Here is a 25,091-nt window from a genome sequence, read left to right as displayed (position 1 = left end):
CCCTCCTGCTCCCGGCGCACCAGCCACCTTCCCATCCGTCCCAACTGCGGGGGAGGGCGTCCCGCGGGCGGCGGCGGCGGCGGCGGCGCCCGGCGGCCCAAGCAGCCGCCCCGGCAGGACCAGACCTGGCAGTCGCCCCGGTCCCAGCCTGGCACCCGGGAGGGGAAATTGGCAGGCGGGTGCCGCCCTTCCTGGCGGGGGTGAGGGGGGGGGGGTACCGCGGCGGCAACAACGCGAAGACTGCAGCAACCCCCCGCCCGGGTCAGGTCAGACGGAGCGGGCGTGGGCGCGGCGAGGCCCGGACGCCAACCCCATGGGGCGGGCTCTCGGTTGGCTCCGGGACCAGGAGCGTGGCCCTCCCACCGCGGACGCTCTGGACCCAGGCCTGGGGCTTTCCGGGCCCGAACAGCCGCCTGCCTGGGAAAATCCCGGCCCCCTTCCCGGCGCCGCAGCCCTGCCCGGCAGAGCGGGGGAGGGGATTCCCGGAATCTGCCCGGAGACCGCCGTCGCGTCACTGTACAGAATCGGCCCATGTAGGGGCAGCGCTTCCGCTGCGTCAGCGGGGAAAGCCCCAGCGCGCGCAGCTGGGCGGGGCTGCGCCCGCGCACTGCGCGTCTCGCCCCAGGCCTCCTGCCCCCCGGTGATGGGCGGCTGGACAGCGTCCCCGCCCTGGACCTTCCAACCCCAGAGATCAGGCGACAAGAGAAGGGTTGGACGCCCGGAATAGGGATACAAGATGCTCGGGTAGAGCTGGCGAGGACACAGATACAGGAGGCACAAACAGGAGTGGGGTGGGGGCAGCCCAGTATTCTCCCTCCGCCCGCCCAGCTTGGAAAAAAAGACAACAGAAATTAATAAAGAACCATTTTTTTTTTACTTAAATAGATTCAATAAAAAGTCTGAACAACAAACACACACACACACAAACACATCTTAAAATAAACTCTTTAGAGACCAAGTGCGTGTTTCTTATCCACAGTACAGTGCAGAGGGGGGAGGACAGGGGGCGGGGGTCCCTTCCCCAGTGTCCCCGCGGGCTTGAGTACCGGGCGGCGGGGCCAGCTCCGCCGCGATCGCCCCCTCCTCCCCTCCCTGTTAAATACACAAATATATTATATTCAATATGAATCGAGTCTGTTTCCAGCAGAAAAAAAAAAACATACAAAAAAAGGTGGAAGGGGGCTTGTAAACGTCGAGGTGGAAGGACTGGGCGCAGAGCGGGCGGGCAGGAGTCCAGTGTGGTTTGCGGTGCCCCGGGGGCCGATGCCCACCGCCTGCCCCCTCGCCCCGTGGGAGGCGTGCGCCCAGTCGTCCAGACTGAGGGTATGTCCGTACGGGGAGGGGGGGGGGGCGCTCAGAAGGCGTGTCCCTTGACCCCGAGCAGCAGCTGGCAGCCGTTGCTGACATGGGTCATGACCTTCTGTTTAAGCTGAGCCACTTGTTCCCGAAGGAGCCCAGCAGTGCTCGACAGCCCCGCGTTCTCGGCCTTGAGTGTCTTCACCTTGTCCTCCAGGCGCGCGATGCGCTCCAGCTTCCGCTTCCGGCACTTGGTGGCCGCCAGCCGGTTCCGCAGCCGCTTGCGCTCCACTTTGATGCGCTCCTGGTCTTCCATATTGATGGGGGACACCGGTGGGGTGGCGTCACGGCTGCGCGCCTCAGGCACGGTCTGCGGTTCCTCCTTGAAGGTGGAAGCGCCGCGGCCCAGACCCAGTTGCGCCGGGTGGCCGCCAGCGAAGGGCGGTGCGTGTGGGAGGTAGCTGATGGTGGCCGTCGGGTACGAGCTCCCAGTCCCGACGGCGGCCCCGGCGCCTCCAGAGGGCGCAGAGGCTGGGGAATAGCTGCTGAGGTTGGTGTAGACGGGAGGAGGCTCCGGGCCGGCGTAGACGCCCCCGGGCCCAGCCGGGGGCCCCGAGCTGGCGCCCAGGGACACGTTGGGGGGCGTCACGTGGTTCATCTTGTGCAGGTCGTCCAGGGCTTTGACAAAGCCGTCAGCGAAGCCCTCCTGCTCCTCGGTGACACCGCCCCCGGCGCCCCCCGCACCTCCGCCGCTGCCTCCCCCGCGGGGGTAAAAGTACTGTCCCGGGGGCGTGGGCGTCGTCGTGATCACACCGTTGCTGTTGGGGACGATCAGGCGCTCCAGCTCTGATGAGGCAAGCTTGAGCGATGCGCCTGTGTCCGAACCTTGGCCGGAAAAGTAGCTGCTGCCACCGCTGCCCTCTGGTCCTGGGCCCCGCGCCCCGGGCGCTTTGAGACTTCGGTAAGGGTCGGCCAGGTTGAGCGCCAGGCTGGGTTTCAGGAGTTTGTAGTCGTGTAGAGAAAGGCCGCCCGGAGCCCGGCCGTATCCCGCTGCTGCGTATGAGTCGTCGTGGTAGAAGGGCTGTTCCATTTTGGTGCACATCCGGGCGGCCCAGGCGGTCTGGGGGGGTCCCTGCGGGGCCGCCCCGGGCCTCGCTGCAGCGAACGGCGCTCTGTCCGCGACGGTGGCTGGACTGGGTATCTGGACGCGCGTTCCCAGGAGCTGGCACCGGCCGGGAGAAGCCAGCCGGCGGCTGTGCGCGGAAGCTCTGCGCGGCTTCTCGAGCCCCTCTGCCCCTGTCTGGCGCGCTCGCTTTCCTGGTGTCGCTTCCCCCTGCTCCCCCGCTCCCTGCTGACTCCGACGCTGGCCTGGCGGCGCTCAAGGTCCCGGCAGCTCAGCCTGAGCCACACGCCTTTATACCTCGATTGTCAGCCACGGAAGTGCGCTCCGATTGGCCGTTGCGCGAGCCGGGCCCCCGCGCCCCCCTCCTCCAGCGTGGGGAAGGGGAGGAGGCGGCTCGCGTCACTGTCAGGAAGCGCGTGTCCTTGTAAACAGCGGCCACGGGCTGGGTGGCTCGCCGCGGCTGCAGGGGGGAGGGGCTCCAGGGACCCCGGAGTGCGTGAAGAAAGGGGTGCTGGCCCGAGGCACACAGGGAGGGACTCCAGGGAAGGCGATGATTCCCCTGGATACCAGAAACTGATACAGAGCAAGTGTGTGTATGGGCGGGGGGTGGGGGGGGGTGGGGGGGGGAGGAGAGAAGGGGGGAGGGCTCCAGGGTACACATGAAAAAAGGCCCGAGGGACTCGCAGTATCCGAGGGGGGTTGGAAGGCGGATAATACACCTGGGAGACCCCACAAAGGTGAGATGGGAGGGTTAGCAGGGTAAATGAGGGAAAGGTAAGGAAATGCCTGATTCAGGAATTGTGTGGGGGTCTTGAGTACAGAGGGTTTGAAGGATTTGAAGTTCTACTGGAAGGACTGAACCCAGGAAAGGTGGGGGTGGGGAATCAAAAGGGTAATGGGAGGGGCTAGAGGTTCCCTTATGTAAGAAACTAGTAGGGGTCCTGAAGTCCATGGGAGATACTGAGGGCCTCCGTAAGGGGAAGAAATTGGGGATGGGAGGGGGCATCTAGATATGTAGAAGGGGAGGTTTCCGGGGTACACTGAGTCAGGGAAAATACGGGGGTGAGAAGATGGGGACACTATCAGGGGCTGGGCGTCATTGGGGTCATCTGCAAAGCCTTTGTGAAGAAGAGTTAAAAGGTTAGGGACACACCTTCAGAGCTGAGATGACAATGACACAGGGTCTCCCGTTGAGACACGAGAGGAGGGGTTTTTGAGGATTCTGAGGATTTGGATTACTGGATCTTCCAGGATTGGCACCCCTTCTTGTGGGTGACTTCTAGGCGCCTGTATACTTTGTTCCCGTCTCAAAGCCCTCCCCCAGTGACCCTGGGCTCGACCCACCCTGCGTCGGCTCCTAGTGCCTGAACCTACCCCGACGGCCGGGGCGCGGTCGCCCAACCCCACTCCTTCCTTAGAAACAGGCTGGGGAAAGAGCGCCGCGGCAGGAAGTGTGGCAACAGCCCCCGGGGGAAGGAGCCCGGCCCTGCCTCCGTCACTCGATTCCTACAGGACCGTGAGCCCCGCCCAGGGTCCCCGCTTCGGGTTCTGCGCCTCCGAAGAGGAACCTGGACGTGCGACCCCGGCCGAGGCCAGGGTGCGCAGAACTCGCCCAGCCGCCTTGGCCTCCAGTCACTGTACCCCTCTCCCAGCAATGGTTCAGCCCGCGGTGCCCGCAGACGATCACGGAGGCAGGCAGTCCGGGGACGATTCCATTAGTCCGATGGAGGGGGACACACCGGGGCGCGGGGCCTGGTCGCCATGGCAACAGGCCGGAGTCCGCGGGCAGGACTGGGGGCGGGACGGCCCAGGAGTCTCTCCCCGACGCCCCATATAAGGACACAGGAAGGGGTGGGACCAGCGCTGGCCCGGGGCCCCGAGCCAGGACCCGGGAGCCCGGGTATCTGCCAGGTCCCAGGGCGCGCCCGGGCCCCCGGACGGCTAGTCCCGACCAGCCCCGCCGCCGCCCCCGAGGCCCCCACGGCCGCCTCGCTGGGCCCCACCCAGCCGCTCTGGGGCTGCGTCCTGCCGGGCCCGGCCCGGCCCAGCCCGGCAGGTCCCCGCCTGCCCGCGGGCCTGGGTCGGACTTCGCCCCCGGCCCGACAGGGCGCGGAGGGGCGGGCCAATGTCTCGAGGCGCCCCCGGCGCCTGGGCGGGCTGGCACGACTGCCTCCTTCCTCGGGTGGGGTACCCTTCCTTTCCGCCGAGAGGCCCAAGCCCCTCCCCCCACATCCCTAGGGGCCGGAATGCCTCTTCCCTCCAGTGGGCTAGGCGTCCTACTCCTATGTTAGTCTGGGGGTCCGTCAACCGTTCGGAATACCTGAAGTTGGGGGTGTCCCTTCCCTCCCCAGGGTGTCTCCTTCATCTCCATCCACTCCGAGGAGACCAGAAAACCCGAAGGGAGAGAATCTGCGGGAACCCAGTGCCCCTTCCCCGGTACTGTATGGGAGGTTTAGATGGTGAGGCTCCTAGTTAGACTTAAGGTGGGACTTCCAAGCAGTTAGAATGTGTGCCAATAGGAACAACAGGTGAGAAACTCAGTCTCTCTCTCCCTCTCTGAGAGAGAGAGGCCTCTATGTTCTGGAAGGATAGAAGTTTCTTTAGGGTGGGGACAGGCTGAGGGACGGGGGCTAGCCTGCCTTTGTAGGGCAGGCAGAGAGCACAGCAACTATGAGGGAGAGAAGGAAAATGAAAGAGGCAAAAAAGAAACTGAGCTATGTGGGGGCAGGGGGAAGTCCACAGCAGTGGAGTTAGAAAGGAAGGTCCCATGAGAAGCTAGGGGTATCCCCATCTTTGGAGGGTCCTTGTGACCCCTGGGTGCCCCCTCCCCTCCTCCTCTTGCTTGAACTGCTCCCCTAACCCCACCCCGGGCTCGAGGGAGATTCCAGCGGCTGGCCGCTGAGTCTGGCGGGCTTGCTGCCAGGCCTGTGTCTCCCGCCCATGCTAATAACTGCAGCTGACATCTGGCCGGGCCCTGCGGGGGCGCAGCAGGCAGCGTTGGGGGGCTGGGCACGTCTGGCCTGAGGGCAGCATCTTGGGAAGCCAGCCTGCAGGTCCCAGAGGCCAGGAGGCCAGAGTGAATCAGCGCTGGCCAGTGCTGAGGTTGCCCATGCCAGGGGAGTCCTGGAGAGAGGTGAGGCTGGCCCAGAGAAGGTCGAGACGGAGGACAAAGATTGGAGGGAGGACAAGTGGATGTATGGGGCCGGGGGGGTCAGGGCAGGGAGAGATGCCCAGAGAGACAAACGGGGGACAGGGTTAGCGTCATGCAGACTAACAGTGAGACTCAGAGACACTTAAGATAGGCAGACAGACTGTGGAATAATAATTATTATTTTAATAGCTGACACTTAACATGGGCCAGGCACTCATTGCCCGCTTCCAGCAACCCAGCGAAGCGCATGCTGTTTGTGTTCCCATTTGACAGACAAGAAAACTGAGACAGGGAGGTAAGGAACTTGCCTGATAACCCCATAGCTACAAGGGCTGGAGTCAGAATAGAACCTGAGCTGTCCGGCTCCACAGTATTAGCCACTATCCTGCGGATTTTCACAACCAGAGAGGTGTTTATGCTGTGCCAACTGGATGTCCGGCTCTGCAGGCCATTTCACGAAGGGTCTCCTTTAATCTGGGGAGAAATGGGAGTTGGGCACAGGGCTGAGGGGTGGGGGTGGGGGTGGGGACAGGCTAGCATGGAGTGGGGTCGGGTTCCTCCATGTACTCGGCATGGGTGTTTGAGCAGGGGGTGGGGATTGGGCCAGCAAAGGAGGGCGGGGGCCCAGCCGAGCTGGTACAGCCGGTTCCAGGCCCCTGCCAGTCTCACCCTTGTGGCCTGGGCACCACCCCCTCACGCCGCCCCACTGGCGCCAAGGCCGGCTGTGAGGAGGGTGTAAGGATAGCCCCCTCCCCCACCCAGCCTGGGTGCCCAAACTGGCAGCTGGGTCCTGCCCAGCCCCTGGGCTTCAGATCAGCATCTGGCTGAGGAGTCTGTGCCCAGACTTCTCCAACGCCCTGGGGCCTGGGGCCTGGGGAGCGGAATAAGGAGGAAGTTCACCCACCCCCACCCACAGGTCTCTCTGGGGCTTTTGGCCTTGAGGGACTTCTCCTTCTTATAAATAGCCCGGTGACCCCCTTGCCCCAGCCCCACTGACCAGCGGAGCCCTCACCAGGAAACTGGGCCGGGGGCTGCCCGTGAGTCAGCCAGTGGGCAGGCCAGGGCGAGAACCCACAAGTCATAGCACCCAGCCTCCCGCGTCCCTGCCCCTGGGTGTGGACAGACAGCTGGGCAGGAAGAGGCTGAGGATCACGGAGGCCCTCCTCCAGGAACCCCTGGCCTGCCAGCCACCTCCCTCCCCCACCTCTGCGGTTTGGGGGTCCCTCACCCCCTCTCCTGGAGAGGAAGCTTCTGGGTTTTCTTGGAAGCAGGAAGGAGAGTCTGGCTCCTGAGGCTGACTCAGCTGGGCATGAGGGGAGTTTCCCACAAAGCTACTTCTGTCCCCCCGACTGCTGGAAAGGTCTTGGGGGGCCTGAACACGGCAGACATCCTGGGTGCCCCCCTCTACAGGGGATGTGGTGAAAATATAGGCCCACACCCCACCAAGGACTGGGCCTGATGAGCTGGGCCTCCTAGGCCTCCTAGGGGAAGTGACAAACAGCAGGGAGGGAGGGAAGTGGGGGGGGGGGGCGATGTTTGGAGAGAGGAAGCACCAGGATGGCGGGGGGGGGGGGGGGGGGGGGGGGGGGGGGGGGGGGTCGCGGTGCAGAAACCAGCTGGAAAGCACAGAGCCCCACAGCACCTCAGCACGGTCCGGGAGCGTGTGTGTTTCTGTTTGGCCGTGGGTCTGCACGTCGCTGGCCTGTCAGGGCGTGTGAGAGTGCATGTGAGGCCTGCCTCCTCAGTGCATGCGTCGTCTGTGTGTTGGCCCAGCCCTGCAGGGGTGTGTAGGGACTGTCCGATTTAGGGGACGGGGAGGTGGGTGAGTGTGCATGCATGAAACAGGTTGCATGTGGCCGACCCATGTTGTTGTTTTGGAGTTCACAGGGCCGACCTGTTCACATCTGGGGTGTGTGTGTGTGTGTGTGTGTACTAGCCAACAGGTCCTGTCAGGGTGTCCCTGTGCCAGTGTGTTTACAAATGTCCGGCTGTGGCTTGTTCATGCCTCTCTGTGTTGGGTGTGACTGTCTGGCCAGACCATGTCTGTAAATATGTCCGTTTGTCTGCTTGCCTCTGTCTAGTCTGTAGGTGGGTCGGACTTGTGTGTGTCGCTGCTGAGGTACTGGGAATCTGCAAGGCTGTGTCTTAGTGTCCTTTGGAGCCTTGGAGGGTGTGGGCAGTGCGGGTGGGTGGCTGGGGCTCTGTGTGATGGCGTATCTGTGTCCTCTCCATAGGCTGAGGTTTGTGTCTCTTGCCTCCGAGTCCCTTTCTGAGCTGGCAGTCTTGGTTGTATGCGTGTGTGCGCGTGTGTCTCTTTTTCTTGTGTCAGGATCCGACGGTGGTGTGTGTGTGTGTGTGTTTGTCTAAACATCTCCTGTGCAGCAGTAGAGGTACCTGTGCTGAAAGCGACTGTGTCTCCTTTCTGGGTCTATCGAGATGCGTGTTGCCTGCCTGCGTCCGACATCCACTTCTTCTAGGTCTCTCTCCTGTCTCGCTGGCCTATCGTGTCAGTCTCGGCGTGAACGTGAGCGTGGCACTCTGTCTACTGGGGTGTGTGCTTCTTGCTGGGAAAGTCAGTGTCTCTGTGCGTGTCGTGGTCAGTGTGCCCATCTTGCCTGTGTGCCCACTTGATTTACCCGTCACGCGGGCCCTGCCTGCGGGCTTCTGACCGGCCAGTGTCTTCGCGGGTTGGGCAGCATTTCGGTCTTGCTCCTGAGTCCGCACTGTCACTGCCCTGGGCGTGATAGCTGTCACTGGGTCGGGTTGCCAGATGTGTGTCTGACCCTGTCAGCGTGTCCCTGCGTGGCAGTCTCTCTGTGGCCAAGGTGACAAGGGTTTGTGTGTCTGGACTGGTCTCTTTCGGGGTGACTGTGTGTGTGTGTAGTCCCTGTGCCACCCCCTCCCCCAAGTCTGGCCTCCCTGGGCCATGTTTACTCTGCCCCCAGCCGATGATTTCTGCCCTGCCCGGGGAGGGGCTGACCCTCCAGTCTGTCCAGCCAGCAGTCCACAGGATGTTCCCCAGACGCTGTCTCCGCCGACATCCCTCCCTCTGGCCACCCTTGGGTCAGGACCCAGGCGTCCAGGGCAGCGGGGGTGGGGTTGCAGCGTGGGGTGGGGGGTGGCCTGTCAGGGCCCCGGAATGAGGGTGGGAGGTGGGGAGGCAACGGGCCCAACAGGTTCCGCCTCATTCCTGCCCCGCCTCTCACTTCCTGGGTGCCCGCCTGGGGCAGGGGGTGGACGGACGGGATGAACCCCATGGCCTCAGCGTGCCTGGGTGGGGCACAGCCCGCCCCGCAAGGACTGGCTTCTGCTGGGCACCTTGACACCCAGGCCTGAGAGACAGGAGGAACCTCGGCCCTCCTCTGCCTGCCAGGCCTCCTCCTACTCCTTTGACCAGCTCAGGATGCAAAGCGTCCCCTCTATTATTCACCTAATTCCCACAACAACACAATGGGCCAGGTATAATTATCCCCCATTTTCAGATAGGGAAACTGAGACCGAGGCAGTAATGACCACAGAGGCAGCATTTGAACCCAGTTCTGAATGCTACTCAAGACCCCCCCCCCCCCCCCAAGCCAGCTCATCAACCGCCTTCCTTCCCTTCTCTAAAAATGGTACATGTAGGGTGGAGTGTAACCCCAGGGCCCGTGAGGCCTGGCTCAAGGGGGCGCCCGGCTAGCTCTGAGTCAAAAGGGGCCCCTGTTTGAAATGAATAAGAAAACGGCTTTAACCGTTTCGTCGCCACGATGGGCTCTGCCAAAACTTCCTGTGGGCTGGGGGGGGGGGGGGGGAGGGGTGGGAGCTGGGTTCCCGGAGGCTTGGGGGGTGGGGGGAGGCACCTCTAGCGACCTTGGCGAGGTCTGGCTAAGAAGACACCATCTGCCCCCATCCCCCGCCGCCCAGCCCAGGGCCCCCTAGAACTTGGTTCTCAGCCCCCACGGCCTGGAGGGGGTCTCAGAGCCCGGAGCCCCCTCCCCAGGGGCCTGACTCACACTCGGGGAAAGCCGCGAAGGGTGAGTCACGTGGGCGGGGATGGGGGAGCAAGGTCGGTTGCGGCCAAGGGACCCCGCGCTGGCCTGAGTCACGCATGCTCCAGCCTCGCTGACCCCAGCCCCCTTCCCCAGAGACCAGGGGCGGGAAGCGCATTGCCGAAGGACTACGGAGCTGCAGAAAGAGCAGGAGGTTGGGGGGGAGGCTGGGGGGCGGGGGGAGGAAGCAAGCGCCCGGCCGCGCGGGAAGCTCCGGTTCCCATGGTAACTGGGGGGTGGTCCTCCCAGCTCCAAAGGGGGGAGTTCCTCTCTCGGCAGGGACGGCCCCGGTGCGCCGGGGAAGCCCCCGCGCGCTCTGTCGAGGGGCCACTAGTTTCAGGTCCGCCAGGAAGGGGTTAACGGCGGCCCCCTCCCGGGTTTCACCCGCGCCCAAAGCCCCGGGGGGGGGCGGGGCTTTGCCCCGCGTGGCCAGCCCCCGTGGCCGCCCACGCACACGCGCACGCAGCTAGCCCATCCCCCGCCCCGCGCTCGCACGCACGACCGCGTCGGGCTCCACGCATGCAGCGATCCCCGTCGTGTCTCACGTCACGCACGACGCACGCGCCCCCGCAGTGCCGGGAGGGGCCCTTCCAGGCATAGAGCAGTGGGAGGTGGGGCGTCAGATGCCCACTGCGCACATCTCCGCCTCCGCTGGACGTGGTGTCCCGTGTGACTTTGACACCCCCCCCCACACACACACACACACAAGGTCACAAACTCTCTGATGACCCACAGTGTCACACGGACACAGGATACACCTGCCCTACAACGGCACAAGCGTTCAGTAGTATAGCCAAACCCCGCAGCAGAAGCGGACAGGGTCACCTGTCATTCTTTGTTTACGGAGACAGACAAGGCCATCTCCATACAGAGGTGGCATATATAGGTATACTCTGATAAGGTCATACCATCACCATCAAGACAAAGTAAGCCACAGATACAAAGTCTTGGACATCAGGACTCCAGTTGCAACACGGCTATGCCTTATCACACAGAGATTGTAGAGGCACAGAGACACATGGTGGGGACAGAAACAACAGCCATGCTGTCTCACGGTCATCACAAATAGGGCACACAAGTCAGAGTCAGACAAACCCACAAGGCCACACACAGGGACACTCAGATTGTCAGGGGGGGTGTGGAAAAATCAAGGATATACATGCCAGGGTCATGCTGTCACAGAAAGCCACGTGATGGAGAGAAAGGACATGGTCACACAGAAACACAATCTAAAGCCACACTGAAGTACTGATTGTCACACATTCACTTCTCATACCAAAAAAAATGACACAGGAATATAGACACAAAGCAAGGTCACATATAGAGAAGCATTGTGCCCCAGTGCCCATCAGCTTCCCCACTCCCATCAAATCCTAGATAGTCTGTTGCATAAATTCCTAGAGCCCCAAGACACAAGTGGATGCAGACCCACAATCACAGACCCACCATCTCACACCTACATAAATATGAGCACACTTCACATGGACTCAGACACACACACACACACACACTTCACATGGACTCAGACACACACACACACACACACACACACACACACACACACACACACACAAGGAGGAGGACAGGATGGGAGTTCCCGGCCAAATGTCAGTCTTTGGTGCAAAAGGCCTGCCAGGGTCCCTCCTCGTATGGAGCATGGTGTCCACCCAGCAGCTGTGGTCAGCCCTGGGGAAAGGGCATCATTCTCCCAATTGTGTGCACCCAGGGTCCCCGTCCTAGCCCTCATGACTGTGGGTCTCTGCCCAGATGTGAAAGCTGGAGGGGACGGGCCGGGGTCCAGCTGTGGCCGCAGGGAGGGGCTGAGTCACCGGCTTCCCAGCAGTACAACCCAGGCTGGGCCCAGCTGTTCCTGGAAACAGGCAGGAGGGGGTGGGGTCTCCAAACCAGCTGGGGGCTGCCGGCCCCCACCCACACTCTCTGTCCCTACTAATGGAGGCCTCTGGACCATCCCCCAAATTTGAGGGCTCCCTCCACCAAAAATGGAGGTTCGCATCTTTCCGCCAAAATAGGTTTCCTGTCCGGAAACGAGGGCTTGTGACCCCTTTCATTGAATTGAAGGTACCCGGATCCCCCCAACAGTGGGATTCCTTACATCCCGTGATAGAGATTGCTGCTCTTCCCTGCCAACATGGGAGCTTCCTTTCCCCACAAACATAAGAATCCCTTCCGGCCCAAATGGAGAGTTAATGGATCCTCTCCCAAATCGAGGCACCCAGACCTTTCCTAAAATCTGGGGACTCGGGTCATTGAACATCTAGAAAGCCCATAATCACATTAGGACAATTCCAGTCCATGCCCCAAGTATCTGGTTTCCCACATTTTTCTTATACATCAAGATCCCTGCGGCTTTTGCAAATACTGGGTACCCCACACCAAATATTTGGCGGCCACAGCATGTCTCCCAACGTTGGGCAACCAGGCCCTCCCACAAATATTCCTAGCACCCCATCCTTGTAATAGACGTAGTTCCCGGCCATCGTCCACTTTTACCTGGGAGCAGCGTGGCCCCATTTCCCCCTACTGGCAGCACCCTTTCCTCCGGTGGGTGCGGGAAGGGGGAGCCAGCGGCAGTTGTTCCCACGCCCGCCGGAAGGCAGCCCAGTCCGGAAGCCGGCACTGCCGGCCCTTGTCCCCTTCCCTCCTCCCTCTCACCCCGCTCCCAGGGGTTGGAGGCCGAAAACAACGCGGGAAGGAGATATGGGGGTGTAGACGGGCCCGGGAGGCCCTCGCGTGCGTGCGGCCGCGCTTCTGAGTGGGCTGTAACTGGGTATCTGATGGTACAGTGACTGGGCTGCTGTGACGCGGCGTGGCGGCTCCTGTCATCCTGATCAACCCGCTCCAGGACAGGGTCGCGGGTGCCAAACTCTGGGCTGGAGAGAGCAGCGCCCCTCCCCTCAGACCTAGACCCACCCCCAAAGCAGAGCCCGCCCTTCCCCCCAGGTACAGCTAATAACCTCTAATTACTGGTCATTACCTTGCCCGCCTCGTGGGAGAGGAGCTGCCGGGGGTACTCTGGCGCCAAAGGCTGCGGGCCAGGACTACCCCCACCCCCCACCCTCCCAAAGCCACTTAGAACCTCTGTTAACTCTCCTGCGACCAGGAATTGAAACAGCTCTTGCCACCTAGAGTCGTGGGGAGATTTCAGCCGCCTATGTATTTAAATCGCTTAGCGCAGCGGCTGCACACTGTAGACACTCAATAAATGGTGACTGCGATTTTATTAAATACTATTGTTATCGCTTTCCTTTGAGCCCCCTCCACCGCCAAGGCGGGGTCTCAGAAAAGGCACGTTGCTTCCCCGCAGGCTGCGTTCCTGCAGTCTGCGCGCCCCCTGGTGGCCCTGGGGCACCAGGGAGGCCAGGTCCTGCGATCTGAAGCCGGAGGACCTAAGGGGTTCGGGGCTGGGGAGGGTGGTGCAGGAGAAACTCTGTGGAAGTGGATCCAGACTGGGCAAGTGTGTCTATACCTCACCCAAGACCTGAGTCCAGCTGATTCATCCTGCCCTCGACCTAGGATCACGCTCGTGTCCCGTTTACCCCTCAGGCAAGACTCCCAAGTGGTGACTTGGGAAGACCCCTTTAGGAGCTCTCCTCGAAGTTCATAGAATGTGTTACGGCCTGCCCCTTCCCGGCGCAAATAAAGGCTCCGATCATAAGGTGGTTAGGGGCCAGAATTTCTTCCAGCTGAAGAGAGAGGACGTGAAAAAGCCCGTATAACAGGGTGGGATAGCTCCGCCTCACAAGCTGAGGAATTATCCTGAGGTCTCCGCTACCCTCCCCCCGCCAAAAAGAGCCAAGGAGGAGGGGTAGCGGGTCTGCGCTAGGCATATGCAAGCTTGGCCCAGACTGACCCCTAGCGGCAGGGCGGGTGCCCAAGTGCTGCCCGGATCCAAGATGGCGGAACTGGAGGTATGATCGGGCGCGGGGTGGAGACCACGTGTCTAGGGCGGGGCCTGCGCCTAGGGGGCGGGGCGGGGCGGCGCTCTAGGCCGAGCGGGAGGTCGGGGCTGCGGGTGCTCGCTGGTGGCGGATCAGAAGGCGGCTGCGGTGGCGGGGCTCCGCGGCCGAGGTCGAATCCGATTGGGAGCCATGAGCGTGGACAAGGCCGAGCTATGCGGGTCTCTGCTCACCTGGGTAGGTCGGGGGCGGGGCCAGGGCCAGGTATGCGCCCGCTCTTCTCGCCTGGCAGCCCTGGCCTTGGTTCGTTCTACCCTTCTGTTCTGGGGCTGGGAGGAGGAAAGGGCCTTCGGCCTGCAGGGCGGTTGGACTCTGGCCTGAGCACCCGCCCCTGTCACGTGGCAGGTCTGCGTGGAAAGAACAGGTGAGGCCCCGCCCCTTCGCGGCTGGGTCACGTGGGTGAGGGCACAGGTGAGCTGGCCTGGTCACGTGGGGCCTGTGGGGACCAGGTGACTCGTGGTTCTGCCCTGGCCGGGTGGCGCGGGGTTTGTTGACCAGAAGTGAAGTGAGGCCACGCCCCCTCCAGTCCCAGGTGAGCTGTGGCCACTCCTCCGCGGAGCTGGTTTGCGAAAACCATAGAGCAGTCCCCGCCAACCGTGTGAGGTTCCCGCTGACCGGGAAAGTCAGCGAAAGAGGAGTGGTTCGATTTTTCCCAGGCCCTAACTGCCCATTGCCCTTTCCTCTTCCTCCCCAGTTGCAGACGTTCCATGTCCCGTCCCCCTGTACCAGCCCCCAGGACCTGAGCAGTGGCCTCGCCATAGCCTATGTGCTGAACCAGATGTGAGTGGGGCTGAGGGGGAGGGTCCCGAAAGGGTCCCCCAGCAGCTCATCCCACCTTCTCGCCCCCAGAGATCCTTCCTGGTTCAACGAGACGTGGCTCCAGGGCATCTCAGAGGACCCGGGTCCCAACTGGAGGCTGAAGGTGACAGGTGGACTCATGACTGGGGGACAGACGGGTGAAGAGATCATCAGGGAAGGCTAAGCTAGACATGTCCTGGGTGATGGGTCAGCCAGACACACGTCCTGGGTGATGCACAGACAACTTGGCCAGGAAGAGAGACAGATGTCTGGTGACCAGCCAACTCTCTTCTTTCATGCTCCTATGGAGCAGGCCTGGGTGTGCCGCAAGGAATGACACAGACAAAAACCTGCACACACGAACATAAACTTCCAGTGGCAATAAGTTCTATGAAGACCATAAAAGCTGGGCCGTGAGAGAGGGCAACTGGGTGGGTGGTTGTCCCCGATGGGCTGATCTCCATGTGAAATTTGGAGGAACAGGGTTGCAGGCACCGGGAACAGCCAGTGCAAGGTTGGGAAGAAGCCTGGTGTATCGAGGAAAGGCAGGGAGGTCAGAATAGAAAACAAGGGGGGCAGAAATGGTGGATGAGGTCATCAGGAGCGGGGCAGGCTGGGGCAGGGAGATGGATTCTATTTTAAGTGCTACGCAAAGTCAAGGAAGGATTTTAGCGGAGAGGAAAGACAACCTTGGGATTTAACAAAGCTCCCCCTGGCTGCTTGGAGAGGAATGCAGAGTAGGCAGCGAGAGTGGAAATGGAGACCCGGTTGGCGCAATAATCCAAGTGAGAGATGAAAATGGCTAGGGCCAGAAGGTGGCAGGGCAGGTGGTGAGACGTGATTGGATTCTGGGGACATGTGAACAAGAAAGGCAGGCAACTAGACAGGTCGCCCCTAGGAGGGAGGACAGAGGATGGTACCAAACAGGGATGAAATGACCAGGAATTGGGAAGTGAGGCAGAGAAAAAAAAGGCTGGGGCCGACAGATTCAGAGTGGGGGCTGCTCGGCTCCTTCTGGGGGGCTCTGGGACCCTGGACACAACTCCTTGCACCTCCCTAGGTTAGCAATCTGAAGACAATCTTACAGAGCCTATTGGAGTACTCCCAGGATGTGAGTAACCATAAACAGAATTTAGGAGCTGGGGTTGGGTTGGGAGGAGATGGGTGTCGGTGAGCCCCCATGCCCCCTATTCGCACCCCTACCCCCCTGTCCTCAGGTCCTGGGGCATCCTGTTTTGGAGCAGCACCTTCCAGACGTGAGCCTCATTGGCGAGTTCTCTGACCCAGAAGAGCTTGGCAAGCTGCTTCAGCTGGTGCTTGGCTGTGCCATCAGCTGCGAGAAAAAGCAGGGTACAGGGTGGGGGGGGGGGGGGCGGGCGGTTAGAGGATCCCCAGGGGAAAACCTGAGAAAATCCTCCTCATCCCGTACCCCCACGTTTCAGTCTTCCCCACCTTGATCCCCAGAGCACATCCAGAGAATCATGACGCTGGAGGAATCAGTTCAGCATGTGGTGATGGAAGCCATCCAGGAGGTAAGTGGGGGTGCCCAATGTGGCAAGGAGCTTCAGGGCAGAGGCAACGGGGCATGGGCTCTGCCCTGGTAAGTTCTGGGCTCTTCCTGGAACTCAGTTGGCCAGATGCCCCTGTCTCAGGTGTCTGCCAGCTCGAAGTCACCATTTAGCACCCTCAAAGGACCCAGCCTCCCTGCTGGATACACTGCGGGAGGGCAGGCTCTAGATTGGGGTTATTGGGGAGAACTGGCTTTGGGCGCAGGAGGATTGAGAGGTCCGGAGGCTGGATTGTAGAAGCTTTAAAGGCCACACTCAGAGGGGCCCAGCTCATCTCACTGTCCTCCCACTTTGCTCCAGCTGATGACCAAAGACACCCCCGACTCCCTGTCACCAGAAACATATGGGAATTTTGATAACCAGGTAAGAGGCGGGGGACCTTGTTAAAGGCCCAAATCCATCACTGATTCTCAGGGCTGCCTAAGGAGGAGGAACTTGTCCTTACGTGTGTAAACCACCTCGATCCCTCAGGGTCCTAGCCTGTTCCCTCGCCAGGTCACCAGTGTCCCCACATCACCTTTCCTTGAGTCCCCTGGGGTCCAAGCCCTCCCTTGGATCTTGAGAGTTTCTTGGCTCCTTTCTGCCACTAGAGACGCCAGCCTCCCTTCCCCCAGTCTCCTCCCATGGACTCCTAACTTCCTTGCCCCTCCCCGCTCCCCCCCCCCCCGCCCCTCCCCAGTCCCGAAGGTACTACTTCCTGAGTGAGGAGGCCGATGAGGGGGATGAGCTGCGGCAGCACTGTCTGGACCTGGAGCGGCAGGTGAGGTTGAGGCTGGTGGAGAGGGAGCGCGGGTTGCTTGCCTCCTTCCCTTCCAAACTCCAGCTCATCTGCGCCTCCTGCTGGCAGCTGGTGCTCCTGTCCGAGGAGAAGCAGAGCCTGGCACAGGAGAACGCGGTGCTTCGGGAACGGGTGGGCCGGCCAGAGGGTGAGGGTGCCACTGGCCTCACTGCTAAGAAGCTGTTGCTGCTGCAGTCCCAGCTGGAGCAGCTGCAGGAGGAGAACTTCAGGTGCGGCGAGCCGGGGTTTGGGCCCCAGGCCAGGGGATTGGCGTGGGCCCAGCCCCCTCGAGTGCCCCTTCCTTCCCTACCCCTCCAGGCTGGAGAACGGCAGGGAAGATGAGCGTCTGCACTGTGCCGAGCTGGAGCGGGAGGTCTCTGAGCTGCAGCAGCGGAACCAGGCACTGACCAGTCTGGCCCAGGAGGCGCAGGCCCTGAAGGATGAGATGGACGAGCTGCGGTGAGTGGTGGGTCCCTGGGTCCCCCCTGCCTACTGTCGTTGCCGCAGCGTCCCTCTGATGCCATAGTACCTCAAAACCCCCCAAATGCCCGGTGACCCCTCCCAGTGTCCCCTAGACTCCACAGTGATGGTGCAGTGGGCGGAGTTTTGAGCTGGGCCTGGGGGGGTGGGGTGGGGGGAAACCAGGCAAGGGCAAGGCCGCAGGAGCAGGTTAGAACATTCATAAAGGATGAACTCCCCCACCCCAGTTCTTGCCCTTTCTGCATCTTGCTTTCCCGCAGTCTTGCTTTTAGGAAGGTTCTAACCTGCTCCTGTAGCCCCGCCCTCGCCTGGCTCCACCCCCAGGCCCAGCTCTTGAACCCCACCGCACCATCCTGGACTCCACCATGTCCTCTGGGTGCCACCAAGATCCCTGCTTCTGTGGTGCCCCCCAGAACCTCATAGTGTGCCCTTTTGAGCCCACGTTATATTCCCCAGACATTGTAGCATACCCATGACCCCAGCTACCAGCCCCCCGCCCCCGCTCCAGTGCTGGCCAGGGGCCATCACGCCCCAGGATCCCGTTGTGCCCTCCAGGACCCCAAATGCGATAACATTGCCACCCCCTTCTTCACCCATCTGTGCCCCCTCATGATAGGACATTTCCTTCCCGTGACTCCACAGCACGCCTGCAATCCCAAAGCACTTGGTGGGTCCCCCCAACACCCACTCCCTCGACTTCACTGTGTCTTCTGTAACCTCTAAAGGCTCTCCTGTGACCCCCAGCACCCTTGTAATGTTAGAGTGTCTAGAGAATCCCTGCTGCATCTTAAAGGACCACATAGCGCTCTGCCCTGAAGGACCTCACCGTGCCTTCATTTGATCCCATAGCCACCTCGTAACCTCAAAGTGTCCTTGAGGGTTCCTCAGAGCCTCTGGGCCCCATCATTCCCCCTGTAACGCCTCAGTCATTCTATTCACTCCCGCCCCTGAGGAACCCTGATTATGACCCTGGGCCAACAATTGATACTTAGGGCTCCCTCTGCGCCCCCTAAAGACTCCTCCCCCCCAAAAAAAACCCACCAGGCCCTGGCTGGCTCCTGACCCTCATGATCCACCACCTTGAACCCCTACATCCCCAGGTGACATGACACCTTCCCCTACCCAGGGGGTGGTCCTCAGATCCAAGCTGAACCTTGACCGCAGACCCAGGCCTCCTCTCCCGACTTGCCTCCTCCCCCAGGCAGTCCTCTGAGCGTGCCGGGCAGCTGGAGGCCACGCTGAGCAGCTGCCGGCGCCGCCTGGGTGAGCTGCGGGAGCTGAGGCGGCAGGTGCGGCAGCTGGAGGAGCGTAACGCGGGCCATGCCGAGCGCACGCGGCAGCTGGAGGACGAGCTACGCCGGGCCGGCTCACTGCGTGCCCAGCTCGAGGCACAGCGACGACAGGTGCGGCAGGGATCAGGGCAGAGCCCGGAGGGCGTGGTGCTCTAGGCCGCTGGACCCCTCGCCCCTTTCGCTTTGGTGGGCCCTCAGCGTGGTGCTGAGCCCCTAGCCTCCCCCGTCGTTTATATGTAGGTAACGCCCTTCAGGCAGCCCAGCTCCTCCCTAGGCTTGTAAGCCCCGCCCCTCCAAGTTCTCTGGGTCTGGTCCCGCGGGCCCGATGCCTTCACCTTGTATTCAGTCCCTGCCCCTCCTCCAAACCCCGCTTTCTCACCCCTCCTCGGTGTTCAGGTTCAGGAACTTCAGGGCCAGCGACAGGAGGAGGCCATGAAGGCCGAGAAGTGGCTATTCGAGTGTCGAAACCTGGAAGAAAAGTATGAGTTGGTGACAAAGGAGAAGGAGGTGAGGCTGAAGTCCCGCGTCCAAGCCCCACCCTGTCCATCTTGGCATAGCCCAATCCCCAGGAAGCCAACCCTGCCTCAAGTGGTGTCTTGCACCCCGTCCCTCCAGCGGCTGCTGGCAGAGCGGGACTCCCTGCGGGAGGCCAATGAGGAACTGCGCTGCGCCCAGCTGCAGCCTCGGGGACTGACCCAGGCCGGTGAGTTGGAGGCCTGTCATCCTAAGGGCCTGGGGCACGGGTAGCCTAAGGTGCCGTTAGGGCAGACAGAAAAGGCGTCCCAGGCCTTGTCCAGGCCGGGGGCAGATCTAGGCCACCTCGGAGACAGGCTAGAACGGAAAGAAATGGCAGGGGCCGTCCCCGGGGATCAGGGCAAACTCGGGGCAAGCATCACCGCCCGCTGTCAGGTTGAGGGGTGAGAGGCTTATGTTAACCCAGTCTTTTGGTCGAACTTGAGTCCTCAAAGATGACTCTTGGAAAGTGAACCCTAGGGATGGGGGCAGGAGCTGTGCAGCAACCTGAAGACATTTCTCACACTCTCCAGACCCTTCTCTGGATCCCACCTCACCAGCTGTGGAAAACTTGGCAGCAGAGATCCTACCTGCGGAGCTGAGGTATCCTGGGGTCGCTCCGAGGTCTAGCTGCACCCAGAGCTCACCCTCAGCTCCGCCCCCAGTGCAGGCACCTACTACTAGCCTGGCCTGCTGTGTTGGGTTCCCAAAGTCCTCCCCTGGCTCCTAGGCCCACTCACTCCTAATTCTGCCCTTATTTGGCAGGAGCTCTAGCCCTATTGCCTAGAGGCAAGCCCTCTAGCCCCAGCTTGCCTCTCCGGGATCCATTCTCACTGCACAAATTAGGTCCAACCCATCTGGCTCCACCCACCGAACAAAAAATCCTACCCTGAGCCCCGCTCACCGTCGGACTCTGCCCCCAGGGCATAGCCCTGTCCTCAGTGTAGACCCTGTTAGGTGCAGTGCCCTCTGTCCTGCCCCGATGAACTCCCCCACCCCAGTTCTTCCCCTTTCTGCGTCTTGCTTTCCCCGCAGTCTTGCTTTTAGGAAGGTTCTAACCTGCTCCTGTAGCCCCGCCCTCGCCTGGCTCCACCCCCAGGCCCAGCTCAAAACCCCGCCCATTTTGGTTCCCCAGCGCTCTGCCCACCCACGCCTAGGCCGGGTCCCCAGTACTCTGACCCTTCCCTAGGATCTAACGGGGCTCTTCCCCGGGGCTCTGTCCCTCTGCTAGCCCTGTCCGCCCAGTCTCCCCGCCAGAGCCCCGGCAGGCCTGCGAGCTGACCTGTCTCCAGCCCTGCTCACTCCCCGGTCGGCAGGGAGACGCTCCTGCGGCTTCAGCTGGAGAACAAGCAGCTGTGCCAGCAGGAGGCGGCCTACCGGGAGCGGCAGGAGGAGCTGCAGCGCCACCTGGAGGAGGCCAACCGCGCGCGCCACGGGCTGGAGACGCAGCTGCGGTGAGGACCCGTGGGGGGGGGGGGGGGGGGGTCCGCGTGGAGGGGGCGTGGGGTGCGGGGCGGAGGGCGGGCGCAGGCACTGAGCGGCCCCGCACTCCTGCAGGCTGAACCAGCAGCAGCTGTTGGAGCTGCGGGCCCAGGTGGAGGACTTACAGAAGGCCTTGCAAGAGCAGGGGGGCAAGACGGAGGATGTGAGTGCCCACCTCCTCCCTGCCTGGCCCTCCCTCGTGCCCCCCAGTAACCCTCCTCTCTCTCCTCCCTGCTGCTCGATGCCCCCTGCAGTCCATCGTAAGTACCGTGGGCCCAGGGTGGCACCCTCTACCCTCACCCCAAGATGGAGTTGGGACGCCTGGACCCCCCATTCACCCAGTGCCTGTTCTCTCCCCCAGTCCACCCTACTGAAGAGGAAGCTGGAGGAGCATCTGTGAGTCCCAGAGGGAGGGCACTCGGGTGGGAGGAAAGTCTGGGGCACAGGTGCGGGGGACACTGGGTGTCTTATTGAGGAGAAGCAGTAAGCCAAAACATAGAAGGTTCAGATCAAGTAGGGTCTCATGAGCCAAGGGAAGGAGTAAGAACTGTTTCGGGGGAACAATGGGGAGCCATGGAGGGAGTTTCAGTAAGGTAGCATGACCAAATGACAGTTGCCTTTTACTTTTTCATTTCATTTTATTTTAATGTTTATTTATTTTGAGAGAGAGAGAGACAGAGAATGAGCAGGGGAAGGGCAGAGAGAGAGGGAGGCACAGAATCCGAAGCAGGCTCCAGGCTCTGAGCTGTCAGCACAGAGCCCGACGTGGGGCTCGAACTCACGAACTGTGAGATCATGACCTGAGCGAAGTTGGGCGCTCAACCGACTGAGTCACCCAGGTGCCCCCTTTTTTCATAAAAAGAAAAAAAAAAAGAAACTAAACTGGGGGCTCCTGACTGGCTCAGTTGGTAGAGCATGTGACTCCTGATCTCAGGGTCATGGGTTCGAGCCCCACATTGAGTGCAGAGATTAGTAAAAATTAAAGTAAACTTAAAAACTGTTTGGGGGTAGGGCGCCTGGGTGGCTCATTGGATTAGACATGCAACTTAGGCTCAGGTCATCATCTCACAGTTCATGAGTTTGAGCCCCGTGTCCGGCTCTATGCTGACAGCTCAGAGACAGGAGCCTGCTTCAGGTTCTGTGTCTCTGTGTCTCCCTCTCTCTCTGCTCCTCCCCTGCTCATGCTCTGTGTCAAAATTAAATAAACATTTAAAAAATTTTTAATAAAAAAATATTTTGGGGTGCCTGGGTGGCCCAGTTGGTTAAGCACCCAACTCGATTTTGGCTCAGGTCATGATCTCACAATGATGAGATTAAGCCCCACATTGGGCTCTCCACTGACAACACAGAGCCTGCTTGGGATTTTCTCTCTCCCTTTCTCTCTGCATCTCTCTCTCTCAAAATAAATAAATAAACTTTGGAAAATTAAAAAAAAAAAACTAAGTAGCTATTACATTCATACCTTAAAAACCAAAATATAGGGTGCCTGGGTGGCTCAATTGGTTAAGCATCTGACTTCGGCTCAAGCCACGACCTCATAGTTCATGAGTTCGAGCCCTACATCGGGCTTTGCACTGACAGTGCAGAGCCTGCTTGGGATTCTCTCTCCCTCTCTCTCTGCCCCTATCCTGCTTGCTCGCTCTCTCTCTGTCTCTTAAAACAAATAAATTTTATTAAAAATAGATATATAGAGATCTATATACTGAGCAATATAGAGAGAAGGGGTATACCTCTTAGTCCCCCCATTGACTCAGTTTCCACCCCACCCCCATTCATATTAGCTGATTACAACAATCCTTACAAAGTTTTTTAAGCACATGCAAATGAATATGAATATACATTTTTATTCTGATTCCTTAGTTACGTGAAAGGTAACGGGCTATCTGCTAGTCTGCACTTGGCTTCTCCTCCTTAAGAAGACGGCTGGGGAACGTCGCCATATGAATCGGTTTTTGTTGCCTTTGTCAACTGGGGGTCCATGGGGAAATCGGGCCTCCCAGAAAATGACTTGTGACCCATCTCAGTTCCACCAAGGATGGAGTGTAGCCTGCGCCCACCGGGAGCACGGGAAAAGTTATTTCCTTACAGAGGATGGATATATGGAAACATTAGGGCTTGATTCACCTGTAAAATTCCAATCCAGAAGGGCTGGCCTGTAGCCTTTCTTTGCGAAGGGCCTCACGTGTTTAAGTCATCCTAGGTATCTGCGATTGCCAACAGTGCAGCAGAGTAAAACCTTGCACACGCCTCATTTCGCTTGTGTGCAAATTTATCACGAAAGTGGAAATGGTGGCTCAGAGGGCACATGCCTTGGTAACCTGAGACATAGCCCAGGTTTCTCTATTAGGTCTTTCTACTATGTTCCATATCCAGTGCACGATAATAGTAATAATGATCTCACTGGCAGGGGGCGTTATCAGATCCTTCGGCTTTTGCGGCAGGCAGCAGAACTGTAGTTTTTTACCCGGCGTTTCTTTTGGTCGGAAGACATTTGCCTGCTAGAAAGATCCCTGGCTGCTGGGTGGAGAAAGGAATTGAGATTGAGTGCAGAAGAGGCCGGCGAGGGGTGATGGTGCCCGTGCCAGTAGGCGGGCCGGGGCACGGAGAGAAGTGGACGCACGGCGGGGCTGGCCCAGGGGCCACCGGACTAGGGGGTGGGGAAGGTTGTGACTCCAGCGGCTGAGCAGATGGTGGGACCAGGGCACGCGGCTTCTGTGCTCGGGGCGTGGGGCACACAGAGGGATCTCTGCAGCCGGGCAGGCGCGTGTTGGCCGGCTGGTTAGGCTGTGGCCACCGGCAGGAGGAGGGAAGGGGGCCCGGAGGTCAGCCTGCGGCTCCCCTTCCTCCGTCCGCAGGCAGAAGCTGCATGAAGCAGATCTGGAGCTGCAGCGGAAGCGAGAGTATATTGAGGAGCTGGAGCCCCCCGCTGACAGCAGCAGTGAGTGGGCCTCAGCGGCTGCGTGGGTGGGGGGGGGATGCCAAGCTTGGCCGGGAGCTGAGGGGTCACCTTGCCCCCCCCCCCCCCCAGCAGCCCGGCGTATCGAGGAGCTGCAGCACAGCCTGCAGAAAAAGGACGCGGACCTGCGGGCCATGGAGGAGCGGTACCGCCGCTACGTGGACAAGGCGCGCACGGTGAGGACACCGGGTGCTCCGTGGGCCTCCTGCAGAGGCTGCCGCGTCCCACTGAGTCGCGCCCCCCGCCAGCGTGCACCCCTGTGCCCTCCACTTCCGCCCTTGTCACACCCCATCGTATCACAGACTCCTGCACCACCGCCGTGAGCCGTCACCCTGAACACGGCCCAACCCATCCAGGGGCCTGAAAGGCCAAGGTCACCCTGGCTGTGTCTTCCCCGACCCCTAGGTCATACAGACCCTGGAACCCAAACAGCGGCCACCCGGAGGGGCACCCCCAGAACTTCACACCCTGAGGACGCAGCTCCGGGAGCGGGACGTCCGCATCCGACACCTGGAGGTGGGTGTCCTCATCCCTTCTCGCTGTCGCTGCCCACCCTGTCCGCCCCCCCCCCCCCCCCCCCCAGCATATCCGGGCCCTTGACTCTTGCCTGTTTGGCAGATGGACTTTGAGAAGAGTCGAAGCCAGCGGGAGCAGGAAGAAAAGCTGCTCATCAGTGCCTGGTACAATATGGTGAGTGCTCGTCCCCACGGCCGGAGTACTAGGGTGTGCCGTGGGCTCACTCGACCCCAACCGTGCCCCCTTCCTCCCTCCAGGGCATGGCTCTGCAGCAGCGAGCTGGGGAGGAGCGGGCACCTGCCCATGCCCAGTCATTTCTGGCACAGCAGCGGCTGGCCACCAACACTCGCCGTGGCCCGCTGGGACGTCTAGCATCCCTGAACATGCGTTCCACTGACAAACACTGATGGACCTCAGGATCCTGCCCCTGCCCAGCCAGTCAGGGCTCAGCGCCCCCTGGGTCCCCTCACCTCACACGAGGCCCAGCATCGGGAAGGCCTCAGTCAGCTGCTTGAGAGTCTGGAGGTCATGACTTCTGCCCTTTGTTCCCTCAGCCGGGGCAAGAGTGCAGGATAGGGCAGGAGGCAGGGATAGGCCTGTTCTTTTTAGCAATGTGATTCTTATCCTTGATTTTCAACCTGGGGTTAATGAGATGCCGGGGGAGAGAGTGATTTTATATTTGAGAAGACAAATAATAAACATTTTCAATCTGCCCTGGCCGGACTCTGGGCACTGAGGGGAGGGAGAGAAGATGGGCCAGGGACTCAAATCATTGCTTTTAGAAAGGCCTGGCTTGTGTTCTTCCTAAAGCACGCGTGACGGATAGTACACACGGGGAGGTGAGAGTCATGTTTGTGTCTGTGTAACTGCAGGTGTGGTAGTTTTTCAGGAAGCTTCGGACAAAAGTCCCTGCCTTATGAAGCTGTCATTTCTAATGAAGGGAGACAGACAATAAACAAAATAGATGAAGGGAAAGTTTGATGTGAGGAGGGCCGCAGAGAAAAATACAGCAGACAGAAGTGATGGGATGGAGGATGTGGATTTGGGAGGTGGTGGTTTTAAGTAGAAGTCCCACAGAAGAGGCCTTACCAAGGAAGTGAGATAACTTAAGTAGACACCTAAAGGAGGTGAGA

General features: G+C 60.5%; 2 protein-coding genes and 1 non-coding gene across 13 annotated transcripts; 2 read left to right on the top strand and 1 right to left on the bottom strand.

Moving 5' to 3' along the window:
* Positions 1-851: 851 nt before the first annotated feature.
* JUNB (JunB proto-oncogene, AP-1 transcription factor subunit) lies at positions 852-2,695 on the bottom strand. The gene has a single exon (XM_047841128.1). The coding sequence runs from the start codon at positions 2,396-2,398 to the stop codon at positions 1,355-1,357; it is 1,044 nt and encodes a 347-aa protein (XP_047697084.1). The 5' UTR covers positions 2,399-2,695; the 3' UTR covers positions 852-1,354.
* A 10,896-nt stretch (positions 2,696-13,591) lies between these two features.
* Positions 13,592-24,671, top strand: HOOK2 (hook microtubule tethering protein 2). Of its 11 annotated transcripts, XM_047841078.1 has the most exons (23): positions 13,592-13,752; positions 14,270-14,355; positions 14,425-14,497; positions 15,434-15,484; positions 15,591-15,723; positions 15,838-15,905; positions 16,242-16,304; positions 16,621-16,701; positions 16,789-16,949; positions 17,038-17,178; positions 18,401-18,602; positions 18,888-18,998; positions 19,107-19,194; positions 19,538-19,607; positions 20,321-20,458; positions 20,562-20,649; positions 20,741-20,746; positions 20,848-20,882; positions 23,342-23,424; positions 23,515-23,618; positions 23,848-23,958; positions 24,061-24,132; positions 24,216-24,671. In XM_047841078.1, exons 1-23 carry the CDS (start codon positions 13,708-13,710, stop codon positions 24,363-24,365), a joined length of 2,160 nt encoding a protein of 719 aa, XP_047697034.1. In that variant the 5' UTR covers positions 13,592-13,707; the 3' UTR covers positions 24,366-24,671. The 11 variants fall into 11 exon arrangements, 7 of the variants coding, with proteins under 7 accessions (XP_047697034.1, XP_047697050.1, XP_047697041.1 ...); XM_047841094.1 differs by lacking the exon at positions 20,741-20,746 and having other exon boundaries at positions 23,518-23,618; XM_047841085.1 differs by lacking the exon at positions 20,741-20,746.
* On the top strand, positions 21,375-21,449 carry TRNAR-CCU (transfer RNA arginine (anticodon CCU)). The gene has a single exon. It is a non-coding gene; the product is annotated as a tRNA-Arg (tRNA).
* Positions 24,672-25,091: the final 420 nt, after the last annotated feature.

This window comes from Prionailurus viverrinus, chromosome A2, assembly GCF_022837055.1.
Source record: "Prionailurus viverrinus isolate Anna chromosome A2, UM_Priviv_1.0, whole genome shotgun sequence".
Taxonomy (NCBI): domain Eukaryota; kingdom Metazoa; phylum Chordata; class Mammalia; order Carnivora; family Felidae; genus Prionailurus; species Prionailurus viverrinus.
The sequence above is the reverse complement of the archived record's forward strand: the minus strand, read 5'-3'. Positions and strand labels throughout refer to the sequence as shown.

Excerpts from the sequence above, each read along its gene's own strand:
- HOOK2 (XM_047841063.1), top strand. The coding sequence starts at position 13,708 with ATGAGCGTGGACAAGGCCGAGCTATGCGGGTCTCTGCTCACCTGG. Across the intron at positions 15,906-16,241 it reads TGATGGAAGCCATCCAGGAG|CTGATGACCAAAGACACCCC; the intron begins GTAAGTGGGGGT and ends ACTTTGCTCCAG. Across the intron at positions 18,999-19,106 it reads TGGTGACAAAGGAGAAGGAG|CGGCTGCTGGCAGAGCGGGA; the intron begins GTGAGGCTGAAG and ends CCGTCCCTCCAG.
- JUNB (XM_047841128.1), bottom strand. The coding sequence starts at position 2,398 with ATGTGCACCAAAATGGAACAGCCCTTCTACCACGACGACTCATACGCA.